Genomic DNA, 17441 nt, shown 5'->3' on the forward strand with positions numbered 1-17441 from the left:
ATAAAGTTTTTATGAGTATGTACTGATTATCTATTTGTTTGTATTTAAAAAAGTCAATACATTAAATTAATGCTTCAAACCCATTTAGCGGATTTGGTGGAATATTTTGTTACATTGATAATGTTAGTAGCTTAAATTATATGTAAAGCATGTAAGGAAAGTTAATGTTTTATTTTCTGTATTTCAATCGTCTGAGGTGATCGTCGTTCTCTTGAAATAATAGTTAGCATACTATATGAGTCATTGATAAAAGTGAGTTTGCATCGTGGATACTTTGAGTAGGGTTGTGAGAATGAAAGTGTTTTCTGATATGAAAATCTTCATGTTGGCATCTTTGCATCTTATAGTAAATGTTTGTTGCAAAGAAAGTCTTGAGGTCTAGAAATTTGCTTCTATTTTTTTATGGTCAGGTAATTGCCATTGTGCATGTTTGTTAAGCTGGTGGTGACAGCTAACAAGTTTGTGTATTGGGATTTGAACAAGTTTGAGTTTATTGTGCCCAATATCAGGTAAAGATGGAACATAGATTCCACTTTAAAAGTGTCTAATGATGATAAAAAAATAAAAAAAATTGATGCATGGGACAAAAAAGAAAAATTGATAAAAAATTATTAAAGTGTCTTAAAAATACATATTGGTTATATATCAATTAATTAACATTTAAAATAAAAAACATAACAATAAAAATAGCGGTTACAAATTATGAATTAAAAAAACAATTAGGAAAATTTATTAAAATGGGTTACGTGATTAAAATGTCTTAAAAATTCATTTTTTTTTTGGTAAAAATTCATATTGGTTATATATCTATTGATTGACATATTTAAAAATACAATCTACAGATTCAATCACAACTGTCTGTTTCATAGCAATTTCATTGTCTTTTTGCCTTCCCAATTTTGATTTCGCCATCATTTCTTCTTCAGATTTCGTTCTTAGATTATGCTCTTCTCAAACCGTCTTATTTTTCTCATTCATTCTTCCCACTCTTCATCTTCCACTCCAGTAAGACTCATCTTTTATTTGCAGTATGCATGTTGTTATCGCTGATTCAATAGATGAAATTTGCCCATTTCATTTTACTTTCGTAATTTATGCATGTTTTGTTATTGACTGTTGACTATCAATATTACTATGATATGTTCCTAAATTGTATTTCGTTTTAAAAATATTTTTTCTTGATTGTAACTTTAAACTGTTAAAGAAATCTCCTTGATTGTTTCTCTAATTGTGTTACATTATTTTTCTTGCACAATTTTATGATATTGCTTCCATTTCTACGACAATTTAATCTTCAGTCAATATAAGTTTCTTACTTTTTTTTCATTTTCATTATTTTATTATCAACTACATTGTCCAAATGATATTCGGTTCGTCTAATCTGGTACAATGAAGTCTTTGTTCTCCTTTTGGAGGAGAAGTTGTTGTGTTAGGTGGAAAATTTGTTGTTGTGGAACGATAATAGCAATGAGAAGTTTCAACCTCCATGAAAATATTGTATCACAATTTTAAAAAAAATTAAAAACAAAATGTCAAAACCAACTGAACTAGATGCCGAAATAGAAGAATCAAATTTGACATTCACCACATCTGGAGGAGGTCGAGCCCAGGCCGGAGGAAGCTCCCTGGAGGTTGGACATTGGACGCATATGAGATATTTGTTGTCACCAAAGATAGACGCAATGCAGCAGCACGTCACAATAAAGAACCACCGATGTGTGGTGGTTGATGGAAACAATAGATATTGTATGACTTATTAAAAGTAGAGTTCGAAAAAAATTATCCGTGCATTGCACGGACAAACGGGTTTAATACTAGTTAAATAAATTTGTGAGTAATTGTGGGTGATAATTGTACTCACCACGAGATTTTATATACAAATATCCGCAGGCATATGTTAGAAAAACAATTTGGCTTTAAAATCATATATGCAAATAAATTAAAGAGAACATCAAGTGTTAAGAGCTGGTGGACATATGAGTTGGGGTGAGGGAGTTCAGGATCAACTCTAGAGAATTGTAGCTTATGTTTTGGATGTACCAAAAAATACTAAAGAGAGCGTTTTTATAATGATAGATATAATCAATTATCATATTTCATATATAGATTTTACAACATTGCTCTAAAATAGTTTTTTCTCCCAAATCTCTTTGTTCATGTTGTGAACCAAGACCATATTCAGAACTCCAAAGAGGAATCCTAAACCAAGTAATTTCTGGAATTATGATGAACATGAATATGACGATTGGTTGCTTCCCATAGAGGTGTTTAACCTGAAGTACGTAAATATGAGCCTCATTCCAAAATAGGCTATACAAACATAACCCGCCCAAAAAGGAAAAAAGGTTTAGTTAAGACTCTAAAGAATAAATGAATTGGAAAAGGGACGCCTAATATACATAAAACCGTGAGATCGCCCTAATAAGGGAGGGATTGTTTGTGGCGAAGAATTTGTCCTTGATACAAAAGACACAAACATAATGAGAAAATCGCTTGTTGGATGAGAAAATCATCGACTACTGACTCGCGGATGAAGAAGTCGCCACTCACTAGTTGTATGATGAGGGAGTCGCCGGTGAGTGGTCGCTTGCAGGATAAGAGAGTTGCCAATGAGTGGTCGCTCGCGGAATAATAAGTCGTTAGTTTCCCTGAGCATCTCAATGGATCTTCCACCCGCTAAGGCCCAATAAAGGCAATCAGAAAATATGGTCTTCATAACCCGTCCACAAGACACCGAGCTTGAAGAATGAATGTGAAGTTTCTCTTCAGCAAGATCTCGTCACCATCTCACCAGCCTAGTCCATTATTCAAACATTGACAAATCATTATGTTTTCAACACGTTTTCCATCATAATTAATTTTATTCAAAATAACTTTTGAGCTGATAACAGTGATCAAAACATGAATTCAAACTACAATTGATTTGGTTAATTTTACATTTTACAAACTATGGGTATTAATTTATTTTTACGTGAGTGGTAATGAAAAACAGGAGATACTCTTTCTCGAAATATGACAAATGGAAGTCATATAAAATGTTAAAATATATCTATTTAATTTATAAAATATCACAAAATATCAACTTCTAGCCAATTTCCACCCCGAGTGGTGGTTGCTTGCATCGTCTATTAACCACAAGGTTGCGGGTTTGGTCACCGTCTATGGGACGGACACACATTTAGTGGCTAGTTTTTCCCGCTTAATACGAACACACAAAACAAGTGATGAGTCATTACTGTTGGCGGTGAATACAATAGTCTAATATATATATATATATATATATATACTAAAATTTAAAACAAAGAGCATTTTCCTACAACAATACATGGTAATACTCTTGGCTTTAAAAAAACATGGTAATACTCTCTTTTTTATCCAAGATGGAGAAACTTTTTGGAAGCCCAAGACCAAGCCCAGGTGTTACTCAACAATAAAGAAAACAACCGCAAGAGCAAGCAGCACATGTTTGTTTGTAACTTCTGTTTCTCAAACCTGAGCAGCGAGGTGAGGTAACATTAACAACAGGAAATGGGTGCGGCAGACGCGAGCATAAAACTGCAAGCTCCGCCTGAAACGACGCCGGAGAACGTGGAAGCCTTGCTTGAGGTAACCCACTCTTGTGTGTGTGTTGTGTGTGCTTGGAAGTTTGAACTGAATGTTATTGAATTTTGAAGTTTGGTTGGTGTGTTTTGAGTGACAGGCTGCAAGGTATGATGACATGGATGATGTTGTCAGCTTAGCATCCAATGGTGTTCCTCTTGATTCCAAGGATCATCAGGGGAGAACAGGTTAGATATTCAACTTGTGTTGTAACTATCAAATCAACTTCTAAGTGTTTCATTCATTTTTTAAGTTTGTTATTTTGTGGGGTTTGGATTATGGATTGGTTTTTGTTGCTTTTTGGGTTTCATACTGTTATTTAGGGTTTAGTAAGGTTTAAGGGTAATTGATTATTTAGAGTAAAGCTTGATACAATTTGCATTTAGTTTGACATATTAAGGACTTTTCAGTTAAGTTCAGTCTGAATAAAACTAGAGCAGATTTCTAATTGCGCGAAATCGAAATGTTATCTAGTGAACAAAAGGGGTAGAGAAGTCCAGAAGCAAACCAACTACCAGACCATCACAATGAATCAAGCTGCTAAACTCAGCTGAAGGGGGTATATTCTGTAAGCTTATCAGGGAACTTGTTTCTCTTGATTTGAAGCATAGCTGATATTACGTTCCAAACCCTGCTAATCTGTTTAGCTTCCTAGCCACTTTTGTCGTTTCCTTTCGGGGAATCAAGGATCACAGCAAGAGAAACCTATGAAGCCAAACTCTTCTGTTTCCTGAGCTCCTGGCTAATTTAAAACCTTCTCAAGATCCTCAAATCTTAGCAATGAAATAATTTGAGCTTCTCGTATTTTGTGTGAACCCTTTGATCTAATGCCCCACATTTATATTAACTTCCTCCCTTGCTAGAATCATCCATTTTACCTCCTACTCTAGAAATGCATAGAACCAGAATACATTTGAGCGATTGAGTCTTCCGCATTGTGTCTCTTTATCTTAGCATTAAGATTAACATATGTTATAGTGAAAGTGAAGGTCCAACTTCCCTCATATGCTGCACTTTGCAATGAAGTACTAGTAGTAGAAGTATCACTCCCCGTGTCTCCTATGATAAGGTTGATTTTGGTTATAACTTTTGTCTTCTTGCTAGAAAATTCACCTATTTTGATGTAATAAAAATAACTATTTTGTGTTAAATTCATTTAGTTGTTGAGTTAAATTCAATTCTGAATAAAACTATAACAGATTATGTGTTGCATTGCGTAATAACTGTTAAGTGCTCAAATTGAGATTTTAAAGAGATGGCAAGGTAGATTATGGTAATAAATTTTTATCTTAAGCTTGATCATGATTAGATCATGGGATATAGAGTCTTGTGTGGTAAGAGCCCATTTCATAGAATTCATTTAGATGGATCAGAATAAGAACCAGCCAGAGATAATAATGTTTTGAAGAAGATAATTTTATCTGCTGATCAATTCCGAAAGAAGAGATTTGCCTTTTCTATTGATTCCTCTTTTTCCCTTGTACTTTTCTTTTGTGCTTGACTTTGCTCCTCTAATGTATACTTCTAGCTCTTCATATGGCTGCGGCTAATGGACATATTGATATTGTGGAGTATTTAATCAGTAGAAGAGTGGTGAGTAGCTTTTTTGACAAGTCTTCTTTTTATTCTAAATTTTTGCTATGAATAAGTCATTGGTTGATTACTAGAGTTAGATAAGAAAATTTCTGTCTGATAGTAAATCTTTTCATGGACCATTACCACCTTTTTTCTTTTGGGTGATTCAATACTGTCACTTTCTATTAGATGATATGCACTGTTCTCTATCTAAGTTTAATCAAAACATGTTTTCGTGTTACACGCCCCACTTTCCCCCAACTTATGCCCCTTTTTGTGATAACTTGTAATATTTACACCTGCTTTACATTCCAAAATTTGACTGATACACTCACACACACACACTGCTAAAGTTGAAAATATCTGCTCACACACATAAAAAACTCAAAGACCAGCCATGGACTTAAAATTACAGTGTATTTAGCACAGAATCCCAATTTGAATGTAGGAGGAACTCAAAAAAAAACTTAGTAAACGTCCCACTTCACAGGACATGGTTACATGCTCTCTTTATACAGTCATCTCACAGTATTTTTTAGTATGTTTATAAATCCATATCATCCATCTGACAAAAACTAGAAAAGTATCATGTTTTCACTCCTTTATACAATGTCGCTACAACATTTATGAAGATAAGTTATGCACATTGCTTGAAAAATCATGTCTAATACCAAGCTGTAAATGGGAATAACAGTTATGTCGTTAACTAAGTTATATTCAGATAAACCAACAATATATTCAAAAGAAAGTTGGACCCAAACCTATTTGGATAGAGTATAATGGAAATTTACGTAAGGTGGTTTGGTCAACTGAAAAAGGAAGCTTAATGGTGGCTCCATTGAGAAAAGTAAATCAAATTGGGGGTATGGACGGAAAAAACTTCATTTTAAAATAAATAGTGAAAAATATAACTTCTATTCATCCCTTACCTAACCTATAAGTTGAAACATGTGAAATAAGCCCCCTTCCTTCTCTTTCCTTTTCTATCACACATCATAAGGTTTTAAAAGCTTGTAATTGTGTCAACAGGATCTTAATTCAGCGAATGAGGAAAAGAATACACCTCTTCATTGGGCTTGTCTCAATGGGCATATTGAGGTAAATACTCTGTTATTCTAAGGACTCCCCTTTTCATTCACAGGTCATGGTTTTCTTTAACAGGAAATTACTTTTCAGGTTGTGAAGAAGTTAATCATGGCTGGAGCTAATGTTGGTGTTTTAAACAGGTCTGTTATATCACCTGAGTCTAAAGCATTCTAAAAAGAGTTTTGTCTAAATCATCTGTGTTAACAATGTTGCTACTTTTCAGTCACGATAGGACTCCAATGGATGAAGCTGTGACTAGGAGTAAACTTGAAGTGATGGATGCAATTAATGAGGCAGTGGCAATAGTTGAACTTCGTGGCGCCCTGGTTTCTTCCCAGGAAACTTGAAGTTTATGCTACTCTAAGTAGCTTGTTATATGAAAAATTGAGGAAAGTTACACATGCCTTCCTACAACTACAATGTTTACTTTGTTAGTGTTAACAGGATCATGGTCAAACTCCTCACTGGAAAATTGAAGTAAAGAAGTTCCAATATTTTTTGTGTGTGCAGTTAGTGTTTCAGGAAATCCTATGAAATATCATCCAGTCATAAAGGGACCAAAAGGATCTTACTATTCTGGAACTAATATCAATGGTTCCTTTTACTAAATGCTTTTTGAAATTATAATCTTAATGGTATTTTTGTCTGACTATAAAAGTACTATTTTCTTCATTTTCTATCCACTAAAATAAGCAGAGAACTTCACATTTTTTTATCTTGATTTTGTTTTCAAATTACTCTTATAGCAAATAATACAAAAATCCATCTGTTTTCTCATCACTTTCTTCTCTACCCCGAAATGATTCACGAGAGTTAATGTTGAACTTCAACAGCAAATTTTTATCCCATAAGAAGCACCATTCCCCCTTCTTTTATTTCTTCTAATTTTGAACTAGTTTTCCCAATAGTGATCTGTCTTCTGCAGATTCATGAGTAAGAAATAATTAGAACCTTCATGAAAAGCTAATTTTCCACTATTGTCAGTACAAAACCCATTCAGCTAGCCAAGCATCATTACTCCTTTTTTTTTTTACAAAAATAATACATTATCTTACAAATCGTCTACTTGGTCCCTGTCTTTGTCTCGCCGTCTGAAATTAGTCCCTCCCCGGAAAATTTACAAATCTGGGTCCTCTCGTTTGCAATAAGTTTGGAGCAGGTCCTCGCCGGAGTCTGGAGCTCCAACGAGCGATGAATAGGCATGCTGACGGGATAAATGAGGCTGACGTGGATTAAAAATAAAATAACAAATAAAATAAAAATAACAAATCAGAAATTTTAATTTATTTAACAAAAATAAAATCAATTAACAAAACTAAAACAAATTAACAAAACTAAACCTATTCTAATTAACCCAAATTACCCTAAATTAACTCTAATTCCCCCAAATCATACCAATTCCCCAAATCACACAATTTCCAAACAAAATAAAACCCAGTAAGATTATTTTCTACTTTCTAATCCAATCTACTCCAAACCCAGTAACCTCCTTCATCCTTCACTTTCCACCGACTCCTCCTTCACACTATGCAATTCCTTAATTTCACAATTCATTCCCCCTTTATGAATCTGTCGCTTACACTCTCAGGGAAGACTTTCTGCAAATCAAAGATTGATACATGAATATGAAATTAGCAAAAATCACATAGCTATTTTTTTTGAACAATTACTTCCCAATTCTTCACAAATCCATAGCAGTATACTCTTATCACAATTAATCACTACCAGTAAACACCTATTTTCTAACAAAACACTATCTGCAGCCACAACATCGGGTACCCATCCACCTTAAGCACGCTGGAATATCCTTGGGTAATCAATCTCACGAACCAGCCTCTGGAATAGTACTTCTTATTCTCACGAAGAGCAACAGTACAAAAGCTCCATGGGAAAAAAACCATATCTGAATCCCAGAAATCCAGATCTGAAACCCAAAAAACCCAGATCTGAAATCCAAAAACTCTACAACTTAATCGAACTTTTGTACTGCCATTCCTTATTATCATCCTCCAGAACCATAAACCTGGAATAACCCCAACCCACATAGAAAACCCATAACCCAAAAAATTAAAGAACGCAGACCCAGATCTCAAACAGGAAATGGAACGAAGAAGATGAATGTTGAAGATGGCGAAGGAAGGCGATGAACGTTGAATATGGCGAACGAAGAAGATGAACGTTCAACCCTTTAAAGGTCAAATAGGTTTCATGGAAGCCAATGTCTCCTCTGCTCGCTCTCTCTCTCTCTCTCTGTTTGCAATTCGCATAGTAGAGCTTACAATTAAGCTTACAGAACTCAAATCCATGTTATCTGCGGAACTTTTGTGTCTGAAGGTTCCCTCATTGGCTTGGTGGTGAAGAAGATTAAGATTTGTGGTGAAGGAGAGAAAGAAGAAGAAGTGGCGGTGGTGGGGTGATGAAGTGAAGGAGAAGATTGGGAAAAAAATTAATTATTTTAGATTTTGTTTATTAACCCTAATTCTCAATCAAATTAGGATTAGTTTTGTTAATTGATTTTATTTTTGTTAAATAAATTAAAATTTCTGATGTGTTATTTTTTTTAAATCCACGTCAGCCTCATTTATCCAGTCAGCATGCCTATTCATCACTCGCCGGAGCTCCAGACTCCGGCGAGGACCTGCTCCAGACTTATTGCAAACGAGAGGACCCAGATTTGTAAATTTTCCGGGGAGGGACTAATTTCAGATGGCGAAACAAAGACAGGGACCAAGTAGACGATTAACCCTTTAATTTTTCATGAGCACTACTATATAAAAAATGACAGAAATATATGTATCCATGACATACTCGGAAGCTTTATACCCTTCTTTTGAAAAAAACGCATATTGGAGAAGTGACATATGAAACTTAGCAATGAAATTTGATGTAGCACTACTATGTGGTTTTATTGTCTGTTACATTAGTGCAGGTTTGGTTGTCATTGCTTGCTTAATATATGTGCCCTTATTGCGATATAAGATAGATGACCTCTTTAGGGGGAAAAAACATTAAAAATGGTTTTCTTTTCAGTTTGATGTGAAAGCATATTGAGAAATAGAACAAATACCCTTAATGATTGGTGCAGACTGGGAAGTTTGCATAGGAAATGCAACGAATGTTCATATCATATGGGAAAACCACAGCTTTTGCAGTATCACAACCATACAGTGGGAATGAAAGACAAATAAAAAGAACCCTCAGCATTACTTGTGGCTGTTTCTGCGTGCGAAGTGGAAGAGATAAGGTGTGGGGGCGACAATGAAGATGATGGTGTTTTTTTTTTGTTTATTTGGCAGTGTGTGTCTGTGTTTTATTCCTGGTAGTGTATTTTGGTTGCAAGGAGGGGATGAAGGTGGGAAGCAGAAGGAGGAGGAAGGATCTCAACATTTCTCATGTGAAGTTTTTGTGTCTATTTCTCTCTTCATATGTATTAAATATGTGAGATTCTTTAAATATTTATGAAGAGAGAGAAAAACACAATATTTCACTTGATTTTTTTCTTTTTGAGATGAAACAAAATATATATTAAGAACTCAAAAAATTCAATACATCCGTCTGAAGGAAAGAAACTAAACTCGGGGGAGCATTCTCCACCCAGTCAACATTGGGAAAATCATACGCTAATTTTGCAACAAAATCAGTTGCTTGACTCCCCGTTCTCCTAATAAAACTGAAATTAAAATACTCAAAGGACAATGCAATAATCCGACAATCAGCAAGAACATAAGCAAAATAAGAAATCTCATTTTCCCTCCCATGCCAAGCCTTGACAAGCACTTGACAATCAGACTCGAAGACGACACGTGTGAACCCAAATGCAAGAGCTTTACGGAGTGCCCAGCGCAAACAAAGTGTCTCAGCGAAGATAGGTGAAGAAGTTGGCATGATCGGTCCACAAGCTACAGCCAGCAAGTTTCCCTCTCCATCCCTCGCCACGAAACCGAAACCAGCTCCACGAGAGGCCTCAAAAGCAGCGTCCAAATTGATCTTCAACAAACCAGCTCCCGACGGAACTTAGCGGCTATCACCCTGTAGCGTCCCTGTTGCTGCTCTCCTCGGTTTAACAACATCTGTTTCGAGCAGTTTCCAGCAAGGGTGAAGTAGCCAAGCTATGTCCAAAAGCTCTCCCTGGAAAACAAATTTGTTTCTTCGCTCCCAAAGTGCAGCACAACCAGCAAAGAGAACACGTAGTGCCTCATCATCAACCTCCTCGAAAACCTGGTGAGCAACATGTATGAACTCCAAAGGCTGCTGAGGTAACAAAGCATCCATTCTGAAACTCAAGCTCGACGCAAACCAGTAAGGAGCAACATGACAGCAACCAAAAAACGCATGAAACAACGTTTCTGGCTCCGTGTTGCAGAAGGGGCAGCAAGCATCAATCTCCATGCCACGCGAACTCAACTTGGATCTCACAGGGACAACACCTCTGCACAGACGCCAGAAAAGCTCCTTGACGCGAGGTTGAGCCTCAATCTTCCACAAACGTTGCCAGAACTCAAAAGGAACCACATGAGATGTTGAAGAGGAGGCGGCACGCCTAGACTCATGGTCTCTAACGAAAACATAACCAGATTTTGCTGAGTAGTAACCATCTTTAGAACCTGGCCAAAAAACATTATCATCAACAGGAAACAGTGGCAGTGGAATTGAGACAATTTGTTCAATAACCACTGGTGCAAAAACAGTAGACAAAGCCCTCATGTCCCACGAATGAGATCCGGCGTCTATTAAATCGGAAACAAAACGCACATCTGTTGTCGGAGTGGTAAAACGGCCCACTTAAGTGGGTGGGAAATTTGGTATCCAGTTATCATGCAAAATACGCACTTTGGAACCGTCACCAATCTTCCACACACAACCTGTCTTTAAAATCCACCTTGTTCTAAAAATACTTGACCACACATAGCTTGGTCTATGGCCCTTGCGAGCCTCCCAAATTGAAAAATTTGGGAAATAAACCGATTTGAAAACCTTGTCAAACAAAGAGTCTGGTCTTTTAAGCAACCTCCACCAATTCTTTGCAAGAAGGGAGTCATTAAACATTTTGAAATCTCTAAAACCAAGGCCACCTTCAAGCTTTGGAGCTTTCATCTTTGACCAACTTAACCAATGTAAACCATGCCTCTCGGCATCATTGCTTCAATAGAACTTTGAAACCAAACTCTCAACCGGAGAACATAAACTACCCGGCAGGGAAAAAACATACATAACATACGAAGGAATGGCATGAGCCACAGCCTATATCAAGACCTCTCTGCCAGCTCTTGACAAAACTTTTTCCTTCCACCTCTTAAGTTTTTTCCAAACCCGATCCCGAACAAACCTGAAAATCTGTGCCTTCGACCTCCTTATGATAGTGGGAAGCCCTAGGTATTTTCCATACCTCTAACCCCAAAGAGAAGAGTGAGTTCCTCGGACCGTAGAAGCCGACACATTCCGACTACAAGTCAGCTGAGACTTCTCCAGATTAATCTTTTGACCTGACGCCCTCTCAAAAGTCTGAAGAATATCCACCACACACCGAGCCTCCGCTGCATTGGCTCTAGCAAAGATAATGCTATCATCGGCAAACAAAAGGTGAGAAATTATCGGCGCTTTCTGAGAAATTTTAATCCCTTATAGCAGCGAGGAGTGCATCGCCCTTTCAATCATTGCTGAGAAAACCTCCCCATAAATAATAAACAAATACGGAGATAACGGTCCCCCTGCCGCAAGCCACGCTGAGGTTGGAACACCCTTTGAGGCTGACCATTCAACAAGACAGAGAAACTCATTGTAGAAACACACTTCATAATCAAACTAACCCAAGCACTAGGAAAACCCATATGAACCAAAGTACTCTGAAGGAAAGGCCACTCAACCCTATCATAGGACTTTGAAATGTCTAACTTCAGAGCCAGAACCCCTTGCTGACCCGATGCCTTCTTCTTAATGTAGTGGAAGAACTCATGAGCAATCATAGCATTGTCAGTTATCAGACGGTCAGGCACAAAGGAACTTTGCGTTTCAGAAATAACCTCAGGTAGAATCAGCTTCAACCTATTGGAAATGGTCTTAGTGATTACCTTAAACACCACGTTACGTAAGCTTATTGGCCTGAATTGTGAAGCATGAGTAGGCTTTTTCAGCTTAGGGATAAGGACCAACAGAGTATGATTGATCGAAGCCTGGAAGGTCCCCCCATTAAGCACCTGAAGACATAAATATGAGACCTCATCCCCCACAATATTCCAAAACCTTTGATAGAACAATGCCGGAAACTCGTCTCTACCCGAAGCCTTGGTAGGATGCATTTGAAACAAAGCCTCCTCCACCTCCTCTCTCAGAAAAGGTGAGGCCAAAATCTGAATATGGTGAGGCTTAACCGTACCCGCCACCAATGAAGTGATCTGCTCAACCCCCAATGTAGTGATAGACCTAAAGATATTCTCAAAATAACCTGTCAGATCGAGCCTGTAGCGGTCTCATCCTCAAAACAAGTACCAGAATCATCTTCAATGGAAAAAATAGCAAAATTTCACTTGATATTATCATGTCACATAAGAAGATCCAAATCTAAAGTAGGAAGATGATCAATGGGGAAGAAATTGTTTAAGTAATTTAGTATTGCACATTAAGTTTAATTAGTTTGGAAATTGGATTTTATAAATTTTTGGTTTTTTAATTAATAATTTAATTGCTAATCATATGGTTGTAAATGAAATTTTAATAAAAAATCATATTCAAAATTATACGTCTGATTTATTAAACACATGAACATGCCCGCATAAAACTCAACTAGACACTTAATAAAATTGTCCAAGTTCAGCCTCCAACAAGAATTAAAAATAGGGTATTTCCTAAAATAGAATGATATTTTTCAGACTTTACTCTAGTTAGGACTAAAATTAAATCAAGTTTATTTTAAATGGACGAAAAGCTTATTTAACCCTTACATCACTCGCATAAATCATGAGATGTTGTATCTTAGGCTAGATAGACCAATGCAAATTGCAAAGAGAGAGAGGGAATCCTCAACAGCAAGTAAAATTTCCTCACTCACAATCCAACCATTCATATAGATAGTCAGATATTGAAAGGATCCAAGTTTAACATGCTCCCAAATCCTAGAAAAGCAAAGACAATTGGCCAAGACAATTAGCTAGCACCATATATATATGTAATATGTCCCAAATATCTCAACATGACAATTGACAAATATTGCAAGCCCAAGGACAAAATAAACTTCACATTTCCTAGAATGTCGACCCTCAAATGAACATAATAAGAAAGTGGCATTTCTTCAGTGAAAAAAGACAAAATCAGAGAGTTGTTTAAATCGTTGTGGTTGAATGTTAGTACTACTCATGATAACACCACACCAATCTGATATTGATCAACTGCTTATCCAAAAAAAAAAAAAAAATCTGATATTGATCAACTAACTATCCAAGGATTCCAGAAGAAGTTTTATACTCAAAATCATAAGACAATCAAGATACATGGTGATTGAATATAGTACATGACCAAATCCACCAACATATAAATCATGCTTAAGATAATAAAGAGGGAACTGCACGTGAAATGATCATCCATCCTAGCAATTAATGATACAAATCTCTATTTGTCTGTTTATCCATGGTCAAAAATGGCGGCAAAAAAGATTCAAGCCAAAATATAATGGTCAATTTGGGATTATTACATGTACATTTTATTTTTTTAATTATAAAAACGGCACATTTTTAACTTCATCCCTAATTTTCAAGTATGTTTAAGGAAAGTTATTTTTCATTATTGTACTACTTGTACTATTTGCTAGATGACACAAATCAGGCACATGCAAGTGACACACTTTTTGTTGTTAAATTTAGAAAATTTACAAGCTACACACTGAAACAAATATCACAGGAATCCCCTCATAAAAATGATGTATAATTTAATGATTCAAAGAAAGGAAGGAAAATTGTTTTCGATCGTAATGGTTCTTACTCAACAAAGAAATAAACTGTTAAATTCCATAGGACTGGGATTAGACTAATGAGAATATTGTAATCATAGTATAAAATATTATAAATATTCTCATACTAGAATGCAAAAGCAGTACTGTATAAACAGGATAGCAGCAAAGCAAAAGAATGAAACTGTGGAGAATGCAGACAATGCTGGTTTAGGTAAAAGCATCATGTGCATTGAGCCCCAAAACGCAGCATTGATTAGAATATTATTATACACATGGAGAACTGAGCCTAAAATAGCATTGGAGCTTAGAAGATCGAATTTCCACATAAGAACAAGAGAAAAATAGAGCACTTCATGGCTTCATGAATACAGAAGCTTGGCAGGCTGTATACGCATCAGTGAGATGTGTTGTGACCAATAAACTAGGATGGCAAATTGACAATGACCACCACATATTGATGGTGACGTAACAACCACTTCTCATGCTAAAGTCCATGGAGAAAGTTTAGTACAGAGCACAAGGGTAGATGAATTAGAGATGGATTAGAGAAAAGAGAGATCAAAAGCCAAGGAGTTGAAAAATGCAGACAATGACTTATGTGATAAGATACAAGCTTAGAACAACATTAATTTATAAATTAATTATATAATAAACCCCACCCTAATTAGGCTACAACTACAACATGTGAAGAAATAATTAGTCTATATTGGGTTACCATAGGTTGATGAACCTCCAAGAAACCCACCACTACCTGAAGCTACATAAACATCAAAAGAAGGATTCATCATTGGAGATGAAGATGAAACCCCATTTCTACCACCTAAATGCAATTCAGATAGATCAGGATAACCATCTCTATTCTCAACCCCTTGATTATAAAGAAGCCCTTTGAACAAGTGTCCACCAATCTTCACCATTGCCTGATAGGCAAACTCATCTTCGCCACCATCCACCGCCGTCACTCGAACACACTTGAACACCGCCGGTGCACGCACTTGACGAGGCAACGACTCTTTGAAACTTACATCTGCACACATTCCAATTCAATAAAACTCAACTCAATTCTCCCATATAACAAACACAATTAATTAACACAACAATTTCAGTATTAATAGTAATTAAGATTATCTAAAGAGTTTAAAAATATGCACTGTCGATGTAAAACATAAATGATGATAAATAAAGTTTGAGTCGATCAACCCTAGGCAACTCAAACTGGAAGTGAGTCGACCCTAATCAATATTAATAATAATAGAGGTTATCTAAATGACCCTAAATAAAGTTTAAGTTGGTTAACCCTAATTTTGTTAGTACTCAATAAACCAACTGAAACTTTATGGCAAACTTTATTTAGAGTCATTTACACAATTCAAAGTAATTAGTTAGAAAAATTAACTAGCAACTAACAAACCTTGATGGCTAGAGCTAGTTTCAAAGCTCCTAGGGGGAGTGGTGTTGGAAGTGGAAGTGTGAGAGGTTGTAGTGGTGGTTGTGGTCTGTGAAGCAACAAGCCTAGGCTTCTTAGCGTGACCGGAAGTGGAAGCGCTGGACCCCGCAGCCGCCGCCCTCTCCGCCATAACCTGCCGCTCCCGCCTCCTCGCCGCGGGAACCCACGTGCTCTTCACGTGAGTAGGGCAATCAAAACCCCTGCTCTTGCAGCACGACCTGCACCTCCTGTGTCCGCAATCCTTCTTCGCCTGGTTCCCGCAGTCCTGACACGTGGCCGTCCCGCCGCCGCTGGTTGCAACTAACGCCGTAATCCCTCCACCGCCACCATCACCGTTATCGTGCTCAACAAGAGCGTGTTTCTTCAAATAATTCTGCTCATGCTGTTGTTGTTGCTGTTGGTCGTGCCATAACTGAATTCCACCACCGAGGAGAGGGATCATGCCAACGCCGAGGGCGGTTACGGGGTTGTTGGAACTGTTCAAGTGCGGATCTGGCATGAGACTTTCGCTGTGGTGGTTGAAGGAGGAGGCCGGAGCCACCAGGAAAACATCGCGGAGGCCAACCATGTCGGACGCCACGTGGCTATAGCTGATTGGCCTGGCGGAAGAAGCGCCGGGCCACATTCCGGCGGAGGCAGCATTGAAGCCGAGGGAGAGGTCGGAGGCGTGGCCGGGGATTGTGGCAGCAGCGGAGGAGGATGGAGGAGTGGCTGACCAGTCAGCAAAAGCACCACCAGAATCAGAAGGCAACCTCCTTGTTGTAGCCACAACTGAAGGTGTTTGATAAATTTGTCTAAACAAAACCAAACAACATTAATAAAATAAAATTGAGATGTTGGTTAAGATTGTCTGACTTTAAATAAAAGTTTCTTAGATTTTCTGAGATATATATTGGAAGGTAAGAACTATCTATAGGTGGGACGTGTCTAATGGGGGAGTAGTGGAGTGGGGTCTTTCTGGAATTATCTCTGCGGCTGCTTCTTCTGGTTCTGGCTTGGAATTTTATCTTTTCAGCTGGTATGGTGGGTTCATTTATGCTGGTACTGTCACTGTGGCTGGCTTTTATCTCATAGGAGAAAGGAGTGAGTGAGTGGATGACTGGATATGGTTCAGAAGAAAGAAGGAAAGTGAGCAGAGAAAATAATGCAATAAGTAACGACTTTTGTTGTTGCCACTCACTCTCTTTTCATCATCTTCTCCATTAGATGCTTTGTTTTTTTATCTTTTCTTTTCCACTCACTTCCCCTTCTTCTCTGAGGAGCTTTCCCACTTGTCTCTACTTCTCAGAAACTTGAGTCCCCGGCCCCTGTGATTCTATCTCTCTCTCTCTCTCTCTACAGCTTGGTTTTCTAGAAAGCTAGCAGACATGGATGAATTGAAGGTGGGTTCCTCGTCGTCCCTATAAATTTCTAAGTTCTATATCCCTCTCTCTCTCTCTCTCACCAATTATCAATTTGATATAAGTATATCATATGGGTTTTGAGTTATTCACATGGAGAATCCTAATGTGCACCACTTTTTAAACGGTATAATTTATTTTTTAAGTGATGTAATTTCATATCACTTGCTTCACATATTTTTTTTAAAATTAATATATAACAAAATTTTTATAATATTTTTTATCAAAAAAAGATGTGTTGAGTTGTTATAACATGTTTAAGTAAGTGGTGCATATATATTAGGCATAACCTATTTACATTTTTTTCCTTAATATCATTTACTGGGGTCTTTTTCTTCTTATCTCTTTTTTTTTTTTCTATGATATCACATATTATATATTATATATCTCA

General features: G+C 37.0%; 3 protein-coding genes across 3 annotated transcripts; 1 reads left to right on the forward strand and 2 right to left on the reverse strand.

Moving 5' to 3' along the window:
- The first annotated feature begins 3449 nt into the window (after positions 1-3449).
- LOC130726786 (ankyrin repeat-containing protein P16F5.05c) lies at positions 3450-6755 on the forward strand. Its single transcript, XM_057578092.1, has 6 exons — positions 3450-3606; positions 3701-3788; positions 5129-5193; positions 6205-6273; positions 6352-6401; positions 6485-6755. Exons 1-6 carry the CDS (start codon positions 3529-3531, stop codon positions 6606-6608), a joined length of 474 nt encoding a protein of 157 aa, XP_057434075.1. The 5' UTR covers positions 3450-3528; the 3' UTR covers positions 6609-6755.
- Positions 6756-10275: 3520 nt separating this feature from the next.
- On the reverse strand, positions 10276-10965 carry LOC130725435 (uncharacterized). Its single transcript, XM_057576663.1, has one exon. The coding sequence runs from the start codon at positions 10963-10965 to the stop codon at positions 10276-10278; it is 690 nt and encodes a 229-aa protein (XP_057432646.1).
- A 3395-nt stretch (positions 10966-14360) lies between these two features.
- Positions 14361-17092, reverse strand: LOC130726521 (protein LATERAL ROOT PRIMORDIUM 1-like). Its single transcript, XM_057577800.1, has 3 exons — positions 16831-17092; positions 15615-16444; positions 14361-15230 (listed from the first exon to the last, which is right to left on the reverse strand). The coding sequence occupies exons 1-3, from the start codon at positions 16851-16853 to the stop codon at positions 14905-14907; spliced, it is 1179 nt and encodes a 392-aa protein (XP_057433783.1). The 5' UTR covers positions 16854-17092; the 3' UTR covers positions 14361-14904.
- Positions 17093-17441: the final 349 nt, after the last annotated feature.

This window comes from Lotus japonicus, chromosome 6 (assembly GCF_012489685.1).
Source record: "Lotus japonicus ecotype B-129 chromosome 6, LjGifu_v1.2".
In the NCBI taxonomy this organism is placed as follows: Eukaryota; Viridiplantae; Streptophyta; class Magnoliopsida; order Fabales; family Fabaceae; genus Lotus; species Lotus japonicus.